At 41.9% G+C, this 20,273-nt stretch overlaps 1 protein-coding gene across 1 annotated transcript; it reads left to right on the forward strand.

Moving 5' to 3' along the window:
• Positions 1–1,382: 1,382 nt before the first annotated feature.
• On the forward strand, positions 1,383–10,406 carry LOC308084278 (trypsin-2-like; the record flags this gene model as incomplete). The annotated part of the gene is made up of 6 exons (XM_080426842.1): positions 1,383–1,422; positions 1,646–1,793; positions 2,011–2,261; positions 3,262–3,398; positions 3,625–3,726; positions 10,254–10,406. 6 exons carry the CDS (start codon positions 1,383–1,385, stop codon positions 10,299–10,301), a joined length of 726 nt encoding a protein of 241 aa, XP_080282968.1. The 3' UTR covers positions 10,302–10,406.
• Between the last annotated feature and the right edge of the window lie 9,867 nt (positions 10,407–20,273).

The following is a 20,273-nucleotide window of genomic DNA, read 5'->3' on the forward strand; positions in this document are numbered from 1 at the left end:
CATAAATCTGGCCGATACGTTTGTGCTTTCCGCACCAGCATCTTTCTTTCTTCTCACTAGAAATTATTTTCTTTCTAGTTTGAAGTAGAAAGCTATATAACTTGCATTCACATTTTAATTTCACATGTAGGCCTTTATCTTATTCAGAGCTACAAATAAAAGTGCAATTTGAGAATATCCTAAAATTCTTAGATCATTAAGGCAAAACTAAGGCCAAGACACACTCTGTTACACTATACTGTAGTTACTGTAGGAAAGTAAGTAAGTCATACAAAATTAATGAAGGAGTTGCTCTTGATGTACAGAACAGTTTAGACAAATGATTCTCAATATTTTTATGTTTTATCAATGTTAATTGAACTCAAATGGAACTGTGTACAAATGGAACTGTTCATTTCATGAACAGTACATAAAAATTGTCGGATATTTCAAACTGAATCATGAAGATGTATTTACCTACTGCCTCTAAGTGTATCAAGTGAAATCTTAGTCTACACTATGTTAATCCTGACCCATTTGTTGTCTAGAGAAGAGGTGGCTGCAAGCGTGGAGCTCAGGGGTGTGAATTGTAATTAACATCTCTTCTAATGTACAGTAGCTACAGTATATAAAATGTCAGCTCCAAGGCCGTGAGGCTGTTGGTGGGAGCTGCGGCTCCAATGGAACACTGTTAATAATCTGTTTTTACCAAATAAATTGGAGTGATGCTCCAAACCTTTCCTCTAGGTCTAAGAATCCTTTCATAGAACTCTGGAACATTTTACTAAGTATAGTATGGCGTAGTTGGCGAGGAAATTTTTCTACAAAAGTGTAGTGGTCAGTTGAACGTTTACCACAACATGTTGAAGTCAGTGGAACATATACCACAGAACCAAAGAGTCTATTTGGTTCCATTTGTTTACTCTCAGAGGTACAGCAACAGCATAGACCTGTAAGGCTCTGTGTAGTTTAGATCCAAAATACTCTTTAGGATATCATATTTATTTTTCTCACAAATGACCAGTGATCAACTAAAACATATTTTCTCAAAATGTACATACATTTTTAGAACGAAACCTTTAAAATAATTATGTATTTGTTGGTGGTAAGGTGTCACAAACATATAGAATAGATGTTATCTTTCCTGCTTTTGACACCTACCAATGAGTAACGACATTATGTGAACAATACATCTGTTGCAGTAAAGATTATTACTAGATAATACTGGCCTCTTGGCATCAACATTCAGGATGCCTGCCAATTCCAGCTAGTCAGCACATGCCAATATTTTAAATTATGCTATTATTCAACCAATCAGAGTGGGAGTGCAGCAGAGCAGGGTTGTGGGTTTTAAACCAGGGGTCCAGGTGAAGTCCTCTCATTGACAGGATCACACAGCAACCATGATGTCTCTGATCTTTATTCTGCTCATAGGAGCTGCTTGTGAGTATGAAATACTTCCACAGCTGTCCTTTCACTCTTTGCAAGCCAGGCCTTGCAAAACCTGGCAGTTCACTATACCCTTTTTACATGATGGGAGAACATCAATATATTTATATTACTGAAATCTACTGCTTATAGAATTGCACATGTACTAGGCCAGAGGCATTTCTGAGCATTTCTGTTGCAAATGCTTGTAAATTAACATCATGAATCTGTTTTTCAGTTGCGGAGGATGACAAGATCGTCGGAGGGTATGAGTGCGAGCCCTACTCGGAGCCCCATCAGGTGTCTCTGAATGTTGGCTACCACTTCTGTGGTGGCTCCCTGGTCAACGAGAACTGGGTTGTGTCTGCTGCTCACTGCTACCAGTCGTAAGAGATATTCCCTGTGTCGGGACCATAATCAGCTGAACAAATGGGAAAATAATGATTTCCTTCAGCAATTCCTCCCTTCACTCAGCCTATTTTGCATAACTGTAGATAGAAAAAAAACCTCATACAAGCATGTTTAATAAACAATCTATGAATGTAAATGTGTGACTTCAACACGTCCTACGCTTCTTGACCAGATTCTCTCTACTCCCTTCAGCCGCATTGAGGTGCGTCTTGGCGAGCACCACATCAAGGTTGATGAGGGTACCGAGCAGTGGATCTCCTCCTCTAGTGTCATCCGCCACCCAGGATACAATTCCTGGACCCTTGAAAACGATGTCATGCTGATCAAGCTGAAGACGCCTGCCACCCTCAACCAGTATGTGCAGGCTGTGACTCTGCCCACTACCTGTGCCCCCGCTGGCACCATGTGTAGAGTGTCTGGTTGGGGCAACACCATGAGCTCCAGTGAGTATAGCACTTGGGGGCCAAATCTTTGGAGCAACTAGTTTTCAGAAAAGTTATAATAATAATAATACTTATTATTATTACTATTATTATTATTATTATTATTATTATTATTATTAATATTAATATTATATTTATTGTATTAATATAGCACTTTCTTAACAATGTTACAAAGTGTTATACAATAAATAGAAACAGGAAAGCATGTTTACAACCAATAATAACAAGGCAATTAAAACAAGCACATACAAGGTTAAAAAAGCTTTTATTTTTTGTAATTAATTTTTATTTTTAAAATATATTTATAAGTGCTTAGTGAGCTACAGTAGCCAACATCAGTTCCTCTGGCAGGCTGTTCTGAGAGTCTAGGGACCTTGATGGCAAAGGCCCAGTCACCCTTGGTCACCAGCCTACAGTAGACTTATAGGAACCAGTAGAGCTGAACCAGAGGACCTCAGCCTACAGACAGGCACACTAGGTAGCTGCATGTAGAGTGTTAAATGGGTAGTTCACCCCCAAAATAACTTTTTTTCTATTGATTACTCACCCCATGGAGCCTTGAATTCATAGATATTTTTTTGTTTTTGTCACATTCCTAAGCCAATAATTTGATTATAATAAATTTGTCTCCATTGATTCCGGTAGGAGACACAAATGCATTTGTGTCTCCTACCGGAATCAATGGGGCTAAATTTATTATAATCAAATAATAAAGGAAGGAATGCGACAAAAACAAAAAAATATCCATGAATTCAAGGCTCCATGGGGTGAGTAATCAATAGAAAAAAAGTTATTTTGGGGGTGAACTACCCCTTTAAACGTTAACATGGCTTCTATGACTAGAAGCCATGGTGAGCACTGAGAATCATCTGTTTAAGAAGTGATGAATTGGGGCTCCACAAATTACGCAGCTATGTTTACAGATCACATGTTAAACTACAGTATTTGACATATTTTCTTTTAATACATGTCCCTTCTCCATACCACCTTCTACTATTAGCTGCTGACAGGGACAAGCTGCAATGCCTGGACATTCCCATCCTGTCTGATGAGGACTGTGAGAATTCCTATCCTGGTCAGATCGACCAGACCATGTTCTGTGCTGGATACCTGGAGGGAGGCAAGGACTCTTGCCAGGTACAGTTGCTCCCTATACGATACACCCTTTTCAGCAGACATTTAAATGTGTGAACACAGTTGAAGGTAATAAGATTAATTGTGGTGGTGTTTTCATTTAGGTGTCACTGTGTGCCTGTGAGCTCCTGTACAGATAACATATCTTCTCTCTCTCTCTCTCTCTCTCTCTCTCTCTCTCTCTCTCTCTCTCTCTCTCTCTCTCTCTCTCTCTCTCTCTCTCTCTCAGGGTGACTCTGGTGGCCCTGTCGTATGTAACAATGAGCTGCATGGTGTTGTGTCCTGGGGATACGGATGTGCTGAGAAGAACCACCCTGGTGTCTATGCCAAGGTATGGCTCAAACATCTTATATATCTATATACTGTAGTATTCCAATTTATTCAAAGAATAGAGATGTTTCATTTGTCATTTATTTCTTAATTTTGTATGCTCAATTGAAGTAAAATGATGTACCAGACGGCATTTGACACACTACTCCAGATACTGTTATTGATACAGGTTGATATAGTAGATGTGTTAACATTTCCTATTGTCTCATCTCCAGGTTTGCGTGGCCACAGAGTGGCTGCACGAAACCATGGCCAGCAACTAGGTTTGATACCAGCTTTCAGCCTCCAGATCAGTCACAAAGCTCTCCAACACGGGCTGTCCATGGAGTGTCTTTAAGATTGGGGTTTAATGTTTGAATAAAAAAAGCATTTTAAATCAATTATTCCCTCTGCTGTGCTCTTTTATTTGTGGACCATGAAATAAATAACATCAATAAAGTATCATGGATAATGTACATGTACAGGTACTTTTTCATTAAATCATATAACGACCGTGAGACTTATCATTTTGTATTATATTCCTAGTCTTTAATAAACAATGAACTGATATTAAACAGCAACGGTCATCTGCAAAATAATGTGCATTCTCATCAACACATACTGTACAGTAGAGAACAGTACAGTATTGTAAGTACACAGTAAAATATATTATAGAGTTAATTTGGTCCAGTTTTACACTCCATGTTAAATGAACACTCCATGTTTTACTGTGTAGTTGTTAGTGCAGTGGTTGAGATCCTATAAGGCCTTTCCCGACAATGTTTTCTTCCCTGCGTCCACCATGATGTTCCCCTCTCATCTTCCCATTGTAATGTATGAATAAAGAACCAAGTGGACTGAAATGACCCTATCATCATACTAAATCAAAAAATAAACATGGACGACACTTACAATAGGCCTACCATGACCTTTCCCATGCCACATGGGGACATCAATGCCACATGATGTCCTGCCTCTGCCTGACAACATCATAAAATAAGACTAAATGGCTGGGCGGTGTTTGAAACGTTGGGGAAGCTGCTCCTCTCCTAACTTAGCTTCAGCATATCTTACCTCCCGAGTCCCGTAACTTCATCATGAATGTACACGTAGCAAAGTTCCCATGACAACGCAGCATTATGCCCGATTATGGGCATAATGCCAGCGTGACGTCGTCATACAACCCAGATATAAGCGACTACCGCCGGACAGATGGAGTCCAGCCAGTTAGCTGGCGATGAAGAGGATAATGGAGAACAGGAGAACTCAACGGTAATAGATACCCATTCGAATCAGATTAGATTTACGCCCCAATCTGAACCCAAGAAGAAAGGGCCTATTCACCGGCCAACACCAGTAGGTGGCGGTTATGATCGTGTGAATTTAAGACACCATCAATCTCGGCCCACCTGCCGCATCTACACCTTGTGTGACAGCCTCATCTGAACTAGCGTCCTAAATTGAGGACATGATACAATACAGCAATATAATATAAATAGTAGCGGTAACCTCCACAACAGTATACTTGTATCGTATGTATCTACTATGTCTGTTATTCATGTTTTTATGGGACCCCTCGAAAATGAGATGCTGCATCTCAAGGGGATATCCCTTCAATACAAATCTGAAATCTGAAATCAGTCAGTGATGTTCAGGTTTTTGCATTATCCCAGTAGACCAGAGGTTTCATCACGCCAATTTAATAGACTGGATCCAAGGGTCAGAGCTATTATGTACTCGACCAAGCAGCACCAGCCTTGCACTGTCAAATGTATTTTAAAAAAAGCAACTTTAGCAAGGGACAATTTCCAGTCCAACTAAACCTAAAAACAGGCCAATCCACCAAAAAACGTAAAGTAAAGTAGGACAACTTGGAACCCTCAGAAACTCGCCCTTGCCCCCCCTCCCTTCTCTCTCTTCTCTTTCTTTTCTGGAACAATAAAAACGATGGAGCTTGCACAAAAACAAATTTCACCCACTGTTTTACACCTGTAAATCTGTGATGTGACAATAAATGATGTGTGATTCTGATTCTGATTCTGCATGCACGCACGCACACACACTACTTACTGTGAACTAGGGGACCAGACAAATAACATGAATGGGTTTTTGAACTCTACTGTGACCAAGTAACACTAACATGACAGCATAAGTGTACCATTAACGCTACAAAAATAAGCACAAGCACTGAGTAAACATTTCCAGTAGACTCCAACTCGGGGATCAGTGTGAGTCACTGTACTACTGCAAAGCCACGCACTGCATTTTTCTGTAATAAAGTCACCTGCTTGTAGAACCGGTGTCTGGCATGAAAAATTGATCGGATACAACAAGTGACGACAAACATTAATGAGACGGTCAATACCATCAAACTCAAAACTGCCTGTTAAAAATGTATGCAGTATATACATTTTTTTTCCTTTTCTCCCAATTTAGTCAATGCCAATTCTTGAATTTTCCCATACACGTCTGTCACTGCTTACTGCGTACCAGTATGTCAACTTATGAACTTATACAAACTCAAAGCTCTACCAGTCTACCATATATCAATATTTCAATTCTGCCAGAGCCCTTAACAAAGGCTGTGTACGCACAGGCCTTAGGGGTGGAGCTGCTGGTTCCCAGGCACTGCTCAGTGGCAAATGGGTTATATACAGAGGACAACTTCTGGGTATAATATACATTATGTAACTTGGCAAAATGAAGTTTCTTAACCACATGAACCCTAGTATCCCTAGCCTGAGCATGTCAGGATAGGTGAAGATTCTGCAAAAAAATGCAGATTTACATGCTCTTGTAGATCTAGAGCTTGTACTTGTGGGTAATGTTTTTATGGCGAAGAGATTTCTTATAGACGGGAAAAAAACAGGGTCAATGAAGTATATGATTTAAGTGGTTAAGTGACAGAAATGGACAACTACCTAACCAATGAAAATAATGATGTACGTTAAACGTACATCTCGACTGGCCCTTAATTGGCATTACAGATGGAATTTTATTATGTTAATAATCCCCAATTTACATGTTAGAACAGAAATAACAGTAACAGAGTGTGAGATCACTATTTGATGCGGTTTACAATACCTACATGTATTGTTCCGTTTAACATTTTTGCAAAACAATGTAATATTTGAACAATGTTATCCAGTGTTGTTAAGAGTAGACATAAATAAAAGACATAAAAGACATAAATAAAGTCTATCGTCTAATACAGTATGTAGTGTTTGAATTCTACTATACTAATACTTAAACTTCAGCTTCACTAATATTTCGATGCTGTACTGTATGAGAACTAGCCATCTGTGTCTCAAAGATTTCACATAGTTCTAGAATCTAAATATAGAGGTGTCCCCGAATGTCCAAAGCACCTGTTTGGCCTGACACCAGAGGACTGTTTCATTAAAAATACAGTTTATTTTTCCAGCACTATCCCCTAAAACTAGATAAGCCGACTATTTTAACTTGAGTCATGAAAGGACATCAACACACACACACACACACACACACACACACACACACACACACACACACACACACACACACACACACACACACACACACACACTCACACTTTATATTATATATGTTGAACACATTTCCCACAAAAGAATTACGTTTTACATCCTATCGTAAAAGACAACTGGTGTTGTTCTCCTATGGCTTAAAAGTATTTGTCAAAAATCCTTGTTTTTTTCTATGAAGTGTGGTTTTCACACTTCATAGTGGGAATAAAAGATCTAACTGCAGCATTCTGCAGGTGATTGGCTCTCTGCTGACCAATGATGACAGCTGAAGAACAGGGTAGCTTCACCTGACTGTGTATATAAACCAGGGGTTCAGGTGAAGTACTCTCATCGACAGGATCACACAGCAACCATGATTTCTCTGGTCTTCATTCTGCTCATCGGAGCCGCTTGTGAGTATCAGGGTTGTGTAGTTAACTAAAACTAATCAAAAAACAAAAACTAGAAAAAAGGAAAATGATAACTAACTGAAACGGCATTGTGTGTTTACAAATCTGACTAATACAAACTAAAATCATAGATCCTTGATTTTGGTATTTGTAATTATCCAATATTTTTCATAAGCTCACAACTGTCACAAATGTCACGATGAGACGTGTTGTGAGTTTGGAGATGTGCTATTTTAACTATTTTTCTGCCCCTGACTAGTCATGTCAAAATGAAATAAAAATAAAAATAAATTCAAAACTATAATAACCTTGTGAGTATACTGTTCCGTTATGCATGTGCCACCAACTTAGAGCTTTGTCCACACATAGGTTTCTTGGTGGTCAGTGTTTACCAAATTGGCTGAAATACTTGAAAATTGTGGTGCAACACTTATTTTACAATTAGCCAGACACAAACAATTCAAATGAAAACCTAAACTTCCACTTCAATAGGAAGATTGATTATTTAACTAAATAACTATGCTTTTTAATTCATGCAAAACTTAAAAGGGTTCAATCTTATTTAAACTGATTCCCTGTGTGTGTTTGTAGTTGCGGAGGAGGACAAGATCGTCGGAGGATATGAGTGTGAGGCACACTCCCAGCCCCATACGGTGTCTCTGAACTCTGGCTACCACTTCTGTGGTGGCTCCCTGGTCAACGAGAACTGGGTTGTGTCTGCTGCTCACTGCTACAAGTCGTAAGACAACCCTTAATTTTTTTTTGACAGTATTAAAGATATGAGTAAGATTTTCATTGGGGAAATAAACTATGAATAGACTAATTCAAAAATAATCTCTCTCAATCATAACTCATGACCTACTAGAAGTGTGTGCTGGTGTTTAAAGCTACAGAGACCCTTCCCTCTACCAGTATTTTTCTCATTTTAGCTTGTTAGGGACATTTATGGGAGTCAAGGTGAGAAGTTATGTACTGTTCCACTTTAAGATCAAGTTCCACAAGAGCCTTCTCTCCTGTATCTCCAAGCTAATTTAACCCATGCCCATCTTTCTTTTCCAGCCGCGTTCAGGTTCGTCTTGGCGAGCACCACATCAAGGTCAACGAGAACACCGAGCAGTTCATCTCCTCCTCTCGTGTCATCCGTCACCCCAAATACAGCTCCTACAACATCAACAATGACATCATGCTGATCAAGCTGAGCACACCCGCCACCCTCAACCAGTATGTGCAGGCTGTGGCTCTGCCCATTTCCTGCGCTGCCGCTGGCACCATGTGCTTAGTCTCTGGCTGGGGCAACACCATGAGCTGTGAGTAGCCTAAATCATCCTTCTGGGAGGCAAATCTAAAAATAATATAATTTTCAGAAAATGGTTCAGGATTTTTTTTTAAAGATTTAAAATTATATATTTATATTAATTTGCATTGATTTGATCAGACATAATAGACAAGTACATCAACAATAGACACAAGACATAACAAGAAAACAAACAAACACAGGACTATAATAAACATGCTTCCACATTAATTAATTAATTAGCCTATCATGGTTATTAGTGGTAAGTACCACAATTAACAACTATAGTGAAAAGATTGTTAATCACAAATGTTGCATCTTTACCATTTCTGTCATTCTAACCACTTTCCCCCCCAAATGTGTTTGACTCGCAGCCGTTAGCGGCGACAAGCTGCAGTGCCTGGACCTTCCCATCCTCTCTCACGAGGACTGTGACAACGCCTACCCTGGCATGATCACCAATGCCATGTTCTGCGCTGGATACCTGGAGGGAGGCAAGGACTCTTGCCAGGTATGTAATTAACATAATAATAAGGTACCTCTGTCATCATTTAGATATCTAAATATCGTCCCACAGTGGCTAATTTTCACGTCCCTCCTCTCAGGGTGACTCTGGTGGCCCCGTTGTGTGTAACGGTGAGCTGCAGGGTGTTGTGTCCTGGGGATACGGTTGTGCTGAGAGGGACCACCCTGGTGTCTACGCCAAGGTACAGTAGGCCTCAAACATCTTATTTATGAGTTTGTGTTTTTCTGTGTTTATCTTTATACATACAAGGCAAAGTCAGACATGTCATTCATAAAAGCAAGGACTCTGCATAGCTAAACAGCAGCAGCTGCTATTGCGAATCTGAGAAAAGACACAAAAATCTATCTTTTTGGCCACCAAAAGAACTCTATTTCGTGAAATCTAAACTCTTGTCCTGACCTTATGGGACTCCAAGTGCGAAAAGTATTTTCCACACTTGATTCAATTCATAAATCCTATAATGTCAACAATACAGACTACATTGCCCTGTCCTTTACAAAAACCTGTAATGATAAATATGAAACTGCAAATAAAGCTACTAGATGTTCAGGCCGGTACCAGACCTTGTGTTTCCCAGGCGACCACTCTAACCACTCAGCTACGGCTGAGAGACTATTATTTCATCCATCCCCAATGTTCAGGAAGCTATAAATACAAGACTTTCACTGCCTGCAAGCAACATTGCAACAGCTGTGCATGTAACAATAAAACCCTGGAACCTTGAGCCATAACAGTGCAATACACAACTATAGCCTACTCTATAAATATGTAAGACAATCTGAGTATTATTTTGCTAAATCTTTTCTCCATTTTCAGGTGTGCCTGTTCAACGACTGGCTGGAGCAAACCATGGCTACCTACTAAGTGATCCCGATCATTGATTATTCTCCTGTCCAATTAATGCACTTTATCATCATGTGATGTGCGTGTTCCATCCTTTGTACAGGAAAATAAATCATTTGAACTTTATCTACTGTTTATTTTTCTTCGTTTAAATAATGATTCAGATTTGTGTTTTAAATTAATGTGTACTTTTTTAATATTCTAAAACAATGGTTCACATAGTGGAGTCCATGAGAGGCATCCAGGGGGTCCCCAGCAAAATGTTTAATTATGTATATTAATGTTTAATTTCTGCTTAACAATGACAATTGGTTTCAGTCACTTTAAAACTGTTATCACAGAATTCTGTATTAAAACTAATCTAACAACAATAATCTTCTCTTATGGGGGTCCCTGGCATAAAATATTTTCAAATGGGGGTCCAAGATCACGCCCTTGCCTTTCTGTAATAAAAATAAACTCGGAACCACCAAACTCAAAACTGCCTGCTAAAAATGTATAGTTTTTATTTTCCCTTTTCCCCTTGACCCAATTTAGTCAATGCCAATTTCCACATTTTCCCATACACGTCTGTCACTGCTTACTGCGTATGTCAACTTATAGACTTATACAACCTCAAGGCTCTACCATATTTCAATATTGCAGTTCTGTATCTCCTCTCCAGAGCCCTTGACAAAGGCTGTGTAGGCACAGGCCTTAGGGCTGGAGTATCTGGTTACCGGGCACAGCTCAGTGCCCACTGCTCCTAAAATGGGTTATATACAGAGGACAACTTCTGGGTATATGTAAATGTACTAAAATGTACTATATGTAAATTTCATAACCACAGGAACCCTAGGGAGTGTGCGTTATTCATTCAGGAGGGGGGTATAGTGCTGAGTTTTTTTTTCCAAATAATAGTTGAATGACTATTGAAAAAAAAAGATACAAGATTACAACATCACTTACATTGCTTTCAAAACAGTGGTTTTAAAACAATCATATGAACAGTCATAACAACTTCCAACAATGGTCAGGGATAACCTGGGTCTTGGGTCCTCAGCTAAGCGATGGGATCTCAGCCAAGTTATCACATAATCTGCAGGGTCCCAGTCATAGGTGGGCGGTGGCCCATGTAACTTGATGAACATCAAGGCTGATACCCGTTTAACCAGTAACTTAAACGGATTGGGGTGATGATTAAAGAGGGCTATTGTTCTAGGTGTTAACGGCGCGTTGACAACTCTCTCGCGGGTGGGGGGTGCGTGCGTGCAGCTTCAAAGCTAGCTAGTGGAGCGAGTGGAGTGCATGCACCTCATGGTACCACAACACCACTAAGGCCTTAAAAAAAGGCTCCAGACATCCCAGAACAAACTGGTAAGGCTACTCCTTGGCCTTACACCTAGAACTCATCTAACCCCTGTTCACTTTGCTAGGGTCGGATGGCTCAGGGTAGAGGACAGAGTACAGCAACTTGCAATGGGCCTGGTCTACAAGATACACCACAACGTTAAGATACCCATGTAAAAGTCCTAACCCAGCCTCCCCCCGCACCCCCCCCTCGAACTTTTTACTGCACATATTTTTTGCTTTTCTTGTTTTTCATTCTTAAACTGTATATATGATGTTCTGCATAGTAGTGTATATCTGTCTGTCATTTAATGTCACTATGAATTGAGTACAAAAGGACCCCAATTGAAACAAGCCATTGGCTTTTTTTAATTTTGTATCCTATTTAGTTGACCTTGTATTTGAACTGTACTTTCATGTGCTTTTTTTCTGCAAACTGCTAAATAAAGTATTGAATCAATCAATCAATCAGTCAATCAATCAATCAATTAATCAGCAGTGCTCCGGCAGCCCACCCCTGCCTCCCATGAAACCTAGCCATGGATCACACGACGCTCGTCCGTCACGAGCGTCATGGCTGAACTTCAACCTCTTTTTCTCCATTACAACCCGTACATCTACATAAACGTTCAAATTTCAAATATAAAGTGCTTACCTCATGGCCACGTATGTTACAATTCTGTACGGGCCCTCAGAAGTACCCGTATCTTCTGTATTGTTCAATAAAAAGCATTTTAATCTGATCAGTGGCCATTTTATCAAAATTTTCTCCACGCTTTCAACTACGTGACCCTATCGGTTGGGAGGTGTATTGCACTCTGATACATTATAACTCAGAGAAAATGGTCGGATTAAAATGCTTTTTATTGCACAACACAAAATATACGTGTACTTTTGAGGAGCCGTACATAGTTATAACGTCCTTGGCCATGGGGTAAGCACTTTATATTTGAAATCTGAACGTTTATGTAGATGTACGGAAAGTAAATGGAGAAAGTGCAAAAACCAGGTTGAAGTTTCGTCATGATTGTCATTGTGGTAAAGACAGACACTGCCTTTCCCACTTTACCTTTATAGCCTCACATGTTCCATAATTTTCATCATTTTCTGTTTAACATATGCATTTATCATACTACTCATTTCATACTCATTTCATTTATACAAACACAGAGAAAAAAACATAACCACTTTATTTTATCTCAACAGTTTAAAGCTCCTCACCACACCAAACAAACACACATACTTGCCATGACCTCTTCCTGGTCTGAGGATCTGAAAAGAGTACCACATGACCACAGTGCTCCTTATATGGAGGAGTAGGGGAATTGGGACATACCATTTGACAGGGGAGTGTGGGATTTGTCTGTATAAGGTATATTATGATGGAAAAGAGGTGTGTTGTTAAATATGATTAATACTTACCTTTTGATTGATTTGAATGATTTCTGTAAAGTTTGGAAAATGTTTTCTTTGTTTGAGTTCACTAGTATTGTAGGTGAATGTGTTGAGGTTACCTGTCCTTTTAAGACATGGTTGAGGCCACTAGGTAGAGGCCATACAGGTACATGATATTATAGTCAGGGGATATTAAAAAAATCTTGGAATAAATTCCTTACCAAAAAAAATCTTCACCAATGTGTTTGTAAAGGTGTCTAGTAACACATCTCACAAAGACTGAAATGCAGTTTCCCTAGGAGAATCTTTGACAGCTCCTTAAAGTTGGGGTACCCACCATAACCTTGGTTAAAATTAAAACCCAAAAAAATCCAAAATTTAATTCTGTTTTAAGTAGCATGTGAGGGGTCAAACTAGGGTGTTTTTATGATTCCGAATCCATTGCAAGCAAGCAAGCTCCTTGGGCTAAAAACGGCCCAATCTCAATGGGCTTTTTACACAAAAAGTATACCTGGAAAAGGATGGCTATGGCCGTTTTTAGCCCAAGGAGTGGTTTTGGTGAAAAACAAATGCTTGCAATGGATTCAGAATAAAAAAAACACCCTAGTTTGACCCCTCACATGCAACTTAAAACAGAATAAAATTTTGATTTTTTGGGGGGATTTTTTTTAACCAAGGTTATGGTGGGTACCCCAACTTTAAGGAGCTGTCAAAGATTCTCCTAGGGAAACTGCATTTCAGTCTTTGTGAGATGTGTTACTAGACACCTTTACAAACACAATGGTGAAGATTTTTTTTGGTAAGGAATTTATTCCAAGATTGGAAAATATTCTGCTAATATCCCCTGACTATTAGTCAGTCTAGTCTCGGGCCTGAGAGGGAAAAGTCATGGGCACAATGCTGCTGCTAAAGCTCTGCCCTTTATCTCAGTCTGACAGAGTCAGTTAGGTCTCTGGACTGTTGCTTGTTTGAAGCATGTAAGTTTATTGTTTTTTTTTTTTTTTTAATTTTTTTTTTTGGAAACTATTTTTGAACATTTTTTGTGCACCTTAAGAAAAATAAATCCGGATTATTGCAACATTTGGTTTGTCATTCTGTCTACCTAGCCCTCATCCGAAAGAACTCTTTTACAGTCATGATATGATGTTTCAGGGCTACCATGAAACCATGAAGTCACAAACAAGCGTTTCTTCCCACTATAAATGCTGCTCGAAAATTTATCCCATTTCACCTGATTTGGTGTCTCAGAACCGAGATCCTCTGGTGGAGAAGTGGTGGAGGGGGCTCTGGTCCAAACGTTAGGCTGCTGCGACTGGCTGTGAAAATTGTTTTCCTTTCGGTGAAATATTTTCTTTTCTGGCCAAAAAGTGTATTTTAGACGTGAGGTGGGGAGCTCAGAGTGTTCCCACTAAGAGTAGGTTCCCACTAATTCCATAAATCCGTCTTTGTTTTGGAGAATAGCTAAAGTGTATGCTTTATTTGTACTACAGACGAGAGGGCCTGCGCAGAATGTGCTGCCACGGGTTTGACCAGAGCGAATTGCATTTACTTTCATGTTTCTGTGCAAAGCCAACTGTAACATAATTTGAAGGCTATATATGTGTGTATCGCCGGTCTTCCTCATTTTTGTCTGACAGTCAGAGGCGCGTTCACGTGGAGAATCATTTGTCTAGGGGAAAAAGAGATGCAACATAGAGTGGGAGTGAAACTATGTTTGACATTCCAAATCCGTTTAGATATGCAAATAACTCGACCTGTATTGTTAGAAGGATGCATTCTAGATCATTTAAGGAGTGCTGCATTCAGGTATGTGCAGAAACCGGTTTATCATTTCATGGTACAGCAAAGTGTATGAAGTTCATGCACGCATGTTCGCGTCATGCAGCATGACTCTAACATCCACGTGCCATGCACAGCCACGTGCCAACAACACGTGCTGACGTGCCCTCTCCCTCTCTCTCTCTCTCTCTCCCTCTCCCTCTCTCTGTGCCAGGAGATAATAAAACACATTTCTAACTACTCAGATAACGCCCAATACAAATTTTGTATTAATATATAATAGTTTTGTTTTAAATGTTCTACATTTGACGACCATGCAGTCTTATGCAAACATTAAAATGTAAATTAGATAGCATTTTATTTAGACAGATGCCAGGTCATTGTTGACCTGGCATCCCAAGTGTTTGTATAGTTTCAATGTACATAATTCATTTATTTTTTGATATTATTATAATGTTTAGACTGATGATAGGTTATTGGTTTATCTATGATCCTAGATTACTGAGGCACAACACTATGCATTTGATGTATTACCTCGAGTTTTTTTTGCTTACTGTAAATCACATGTGCTAAATGTCAACATTGTAATTTGGCTTTTGTAATTTACACGGTGTCCTAGTTATTTGTGTTCGTGAAATAGCCTTATTTATTATTAAATAATATGGGGGTGGGGGGAACCAGGTAAAATGCTGCCTAGGGCACCAAATTCCTCAGGGCCAGCACTGAATACAGCTGTAAAAACAAAAAAACAAAAACAAAACATAGCTGACCCTATTGTAAAGTAGTAGTCTGTCGGGTTTATCAAATTAATGCAGTTTTAACATAATTCAGCACGGTTTCAAGAGATAACATTAACACACCAAGAGATAACATTAACTTCAATCAAACAGCAAGTGAGATACTATACTACTTCAAACACACACAAACACACACACACACACACACACACACACACACACACACACACACACACACACACACACACACACACACACACACACACACACACACATTTGAAATATTTATTTATGTCCACATAAACAGAAGTACAAGATGTACAAAGGACATAAACACTGTCAGTGCTGTCAGATAAAGGGAAAACAGCCAGTTACAAAGTGCATGTAAGGCAGAGCAATGTTCTCTTTCGTGGTCGAGACTGGCTCTCCACTAAATATTATTCAATATTTACGGGAACTGACCCCCGGGGGCAGTGCTCGTGGATACTCTTTAAGACACATCACATATGGTGGCCCTGCCCTGATTTGCAATCAGTGGGGTATTTAAGCCCCACCCAGGCAGAGCCACTTTGATTCTTTGATTTCCACGAGTGCAGACGCATTGTGGGCTCAGTATTAAGACGAAAAACAGTACAGAACGGGTGTTTGGCAGCGTGGTCCACTTACCTTTGGTAGAGAGCAGGTCTGGCGAGGCTCCTCTCGGGACGCTTCGCTGTCATATTTCACACCAACAAAAGTACATTCCTGGCGAGCGGCGTGCAACCTGGTTCCGAATCTGACCTAGTCGGAGGGCGGATCAGGGCTGCTGCTGTTCTGCTCGAGTGACCAAGTGGGAAGCCGTCTGTCGGCCGAACGCTTGGATCGCCGGCAGCGCCATCGCCGCGGCTGCAGCCTGGTTCCGATTCTGACCCAGTCAGAGGGCGGATCAGGGCTGCTGCTGTTCTGCTCGAGTGACCAAGTGGGAAGCCGTCTGTCGGCCGAACGCTTGGATCGCCGGCAGCGCCATCGCCGCGGCTGCAGCCTGGTTCCGATTCTGACCCAGTCAGAGGGCGGACCAGGACGGCCGCTGGTTTGCTGGAGAGATCCAAGTGGGAAGCCAACCCCGTGAAGCGGTTGAGCGCTTGGATCGCCGGCACCGCCGCCACGGCGCGGTACCGAGGTAGAACCCGAGCGAGGCTGACCCAGTCGGCGGACCTCCGGGCCATCTAAAGCAAAAACTACCGGTTGTTATCACCGCCGCGGTCCGAGAAGCCTCGGCGGAGCCAAGTGAAAAGAGAAACAAACAAACAAAGTGCAGCGTGCCCCGGGTTACTTCCTTGTTGACACAAAGAGAAGTGTGCCCCACAGGTCACAAGAGGGCAGTGTGGCGCTAGGTCAGGAGTTCTCCTGTCAGTCACGGCACTCGCTGCAATTCTGTCTTTGTATGAGTATATAAATATTGTTACGGAGACGCCCCCTATACGGGCATCTCCTGATGTCAATATATGAAACGGCTATGCTCTAGGGTCGTCCTTATATGGCGAACGTACGTAGGATGTTTCCTACCGGCTTTATAGGGCTGAGCTACGCCCGATAGATCCAGATCAGAGATATTTCAGTTCAGTGACTATTAAGTATAACTAACTAATAAGTATAACTAACTAACAAGAGTGAGGGCCTTACACACCATTCACTCTACCACATCTGATCCATCTTCGGGCCTAGTCACTAGGGCACCCAGGAGAGGTACCGTTCTAATTGACGGCGCTCAGGGCAACCTGCTACCAGCAATCCACATATACGAACTATCGTAGTTCTCCCCAACACTGGTCCTTCTTGAAGCCGGATTGAAGCAGAACCCTCTAGCTCATTACCCTCCCCAGACGATATTATGTCGCACCAGACGTCCCAAATGGGAACCAACGGTCAAGCTGACCACCTTGAGGACGAAATGCTGGCCATGGTCCAGGACCGCCTAGATAGGCTAGAACGGAAGTTAGATACCAGTAACCAGAAATCAGATGCCCTAGAACGAAAGCTAGACGCCCTGATTCCCCCGTCATACCCATGCTCCACGAGATGAACTCTCAGGAGGCCTACCAGGCCACGACCTGGAATAACCTTGATGATTCCCATCAGGCACAGTACGCTTCAACCCCGAGGAAGAAGACGTATGGAACTCGCCCTCTGAACGAAGACAGCGACTACCAGAGGCAGGAACCGGAATACGACGGTCCGCCAAACCACGGTCCGCCAAACCACGGTCCGCCAAACTACACCCAACATCCAAACCCCGGATACATAGACGGGATACTGCAACAACTAGCCACGACTAGTCAACAACTGGTTAAGACCCAAGTGCAAGCCTCACTCCCCCAGAGAACTATGGATATCTTCCATGGTGACCCCCTGAGGTTCACAGGCTGGCTAAAAGACTTCGCCAGGACTATTGCAGACGTAACCGATAACGACGACATGAAGCTAACCTATCTGCAACAGTTCACCTCCGGAAAGGCACACGATATCGTGGTAGCCTGTAGGAACAACACTGACAGTGACATAGGGTATAGGACCGCTATGAGCGGGTTAAAAAAGGAATTCGGTTCCGCAAATGTGATGTCTAAAGCAGTAAAGGACGCAACTAGGAAACAGCCCTACGTGAAGGAAGGAGATCACAAGGCTCTACGTGACTTCTCATCCTTCATAAACCAGTGTCGCAGTAACCTGAAGGCAGACCCAGCGTACCAAACCATAGATATGTACGACACCCTAGGACTATTCGTCACAAGACTACCAGAGTCTGTACTCAGCGAATGGAGAAGGGAGGCGTACCATTTCAAACTGAAAAACGGTGCAGACGCCGAACTCGACCAGCTCGCAGACTTCGTAAGGGACACAGTCGAAATAAGGAGCACCTATAACTATACGCCTGGTGATACAAGTACTAGACAAGGAGGAAACTCAGTCGATAACAGGAATAAATACAACGGTAACAAATCATACGAACCCAGGTACAAGCAATCCAGAGACCGCCCCAGCTATAAGCCGAGGACGAGTCAAATACTGTATAACGCCCAAACAAACCCTAACACCAAAGGTTCCCGAATCGAGTCCCCAATAGGAGAACCCAAGGAAGGATGTCTCTTCTGTAACCAAGACCACCCTATCAACTACTGCAGGAAACTCGAGTCCCTCCCGACAGAGGAGAAGAAGAAATGGCTATCGTATGCAGACAGATGCTTCAAGTGTACCCGCATCCACCAAGGGTCAGACTGTACACTGACAACTAAATGTCAACTATGTTAAGGACAACACCTCGATAACCTCCACAACCTCAACACTCCTCCAGTAGCGGTAACCAGCCCCGATGTAACTAATCATCAAGCTGAGGTAGTGTACTACATAGACTACCCACGAAGTAACCAAGTACTGGTTAAGCTCGCCGAAGTTGTTCTGAGGAACGGGGATAAGACCCATAGGACATACGCAATCCTAGACGATGGGTCCGAACGTACCCTCCTACTGCATAGCGCAGCCCAGCAACTAGACCTACGAGGAATAACCTCTAGTCGATCCCTCGGAACCGTCAACAACTCACAAATCTTCCAGGGACATATTGTATCCTTCTCAGTAGCTTCGGTCATGGAACCCCACAAGGCATTCGATATAGAAAACGTCTTCACGTCAAAGGCATTCAGACTTAACAGTCGCACCTACCCAATCGAAGTAATACAGAGGAAATATGAGTACCTGAGAGACCTACCACTATCAATGATAAAGAATGTAGAGCCCGAATTACTCATAGGATCGGACTACCACCAATTGCTAGTACCCGAGGGTAAGGAAATGCGAGAAAGCTGTAGAGGAGGACCGACAGCCATACATACGAGGCTTGGCTGGGTCCTACAAGGGTCCCAATTCAGCCCCCTAAAGGAAAGCTGTCGTCAACCACCACAATGTCTAACCGTATCCCTAACTACACCTAACGAGAGGAGTACATATGATCCGGTAGAATTATATCGTCTCGCAACGAAGATATGGGAGTTAGAAGCCCTACCATTCCGAAGTGAGAAGCTCGCTATAAGATCGACAGAAGATGGTGAAGCAATCCGCATACTCGATGAGGGAACAACTAGGGTGATGGTAGACGGGGTCAACCGGTATGCCACCCCACTACCATGGAGAGAAGATCTCCCCCGGCTCCGCGCCCCCACGAACGTAGTGATGGGCCTACTCCGCAGTACCGAAAGACGACTGACTAAAGAACCAGAGCACGCGGAAACCTACCGAAAGGAGATAAAGAGACTACTAGAAGCAGGCTATATTACCCCCATGACAACCGAAGAAGCGAATAAGAGTACCCACTCATGGTACATACCCCATCACCTAACGGTCCACAATTCGAAACCTAGGATAGTCTTCAACTGCTCCTTTACTCACGATAATCAGAATCTGAATGAACACCTCCTTCCAGGACCCGCCTTAGGAGCTAGCTTGCTGGGAGTCCTACTCCGATTCAGAGAGTACCCCATAGCCACAAGTAGCGACATCAAAGGTATGTTCCATCAGGTAAGACTGGTACAGGAAGACAAACCATTCTTCCGATTCCTGTGGCGCGATATGAAACTAGACGAGAACCCAACAATATACCAATGGGAGGTACTACCGTTCGGTACAACCTCGAGCCCTTGCTGTGCTATCTATGCAGTACAGGAACACGTCAAGAGACATGTCGTGGACGCAGAGGATGATATTAAGAAATCCGTAGAACAAT

This window comes from Gymnoscopelus braueri, assembly GCF_963280865.1.
Source record: "Gymnoscopelus braueri genome assembly, chromosome: 4".
NCBI classification, from domain to species: Eukaryota; Metazoa; Chordata; class Actinopteri; order Myctophiformes; family Myctophidae; genus Gymnoscopelus; species Gymnoscopelus braueri.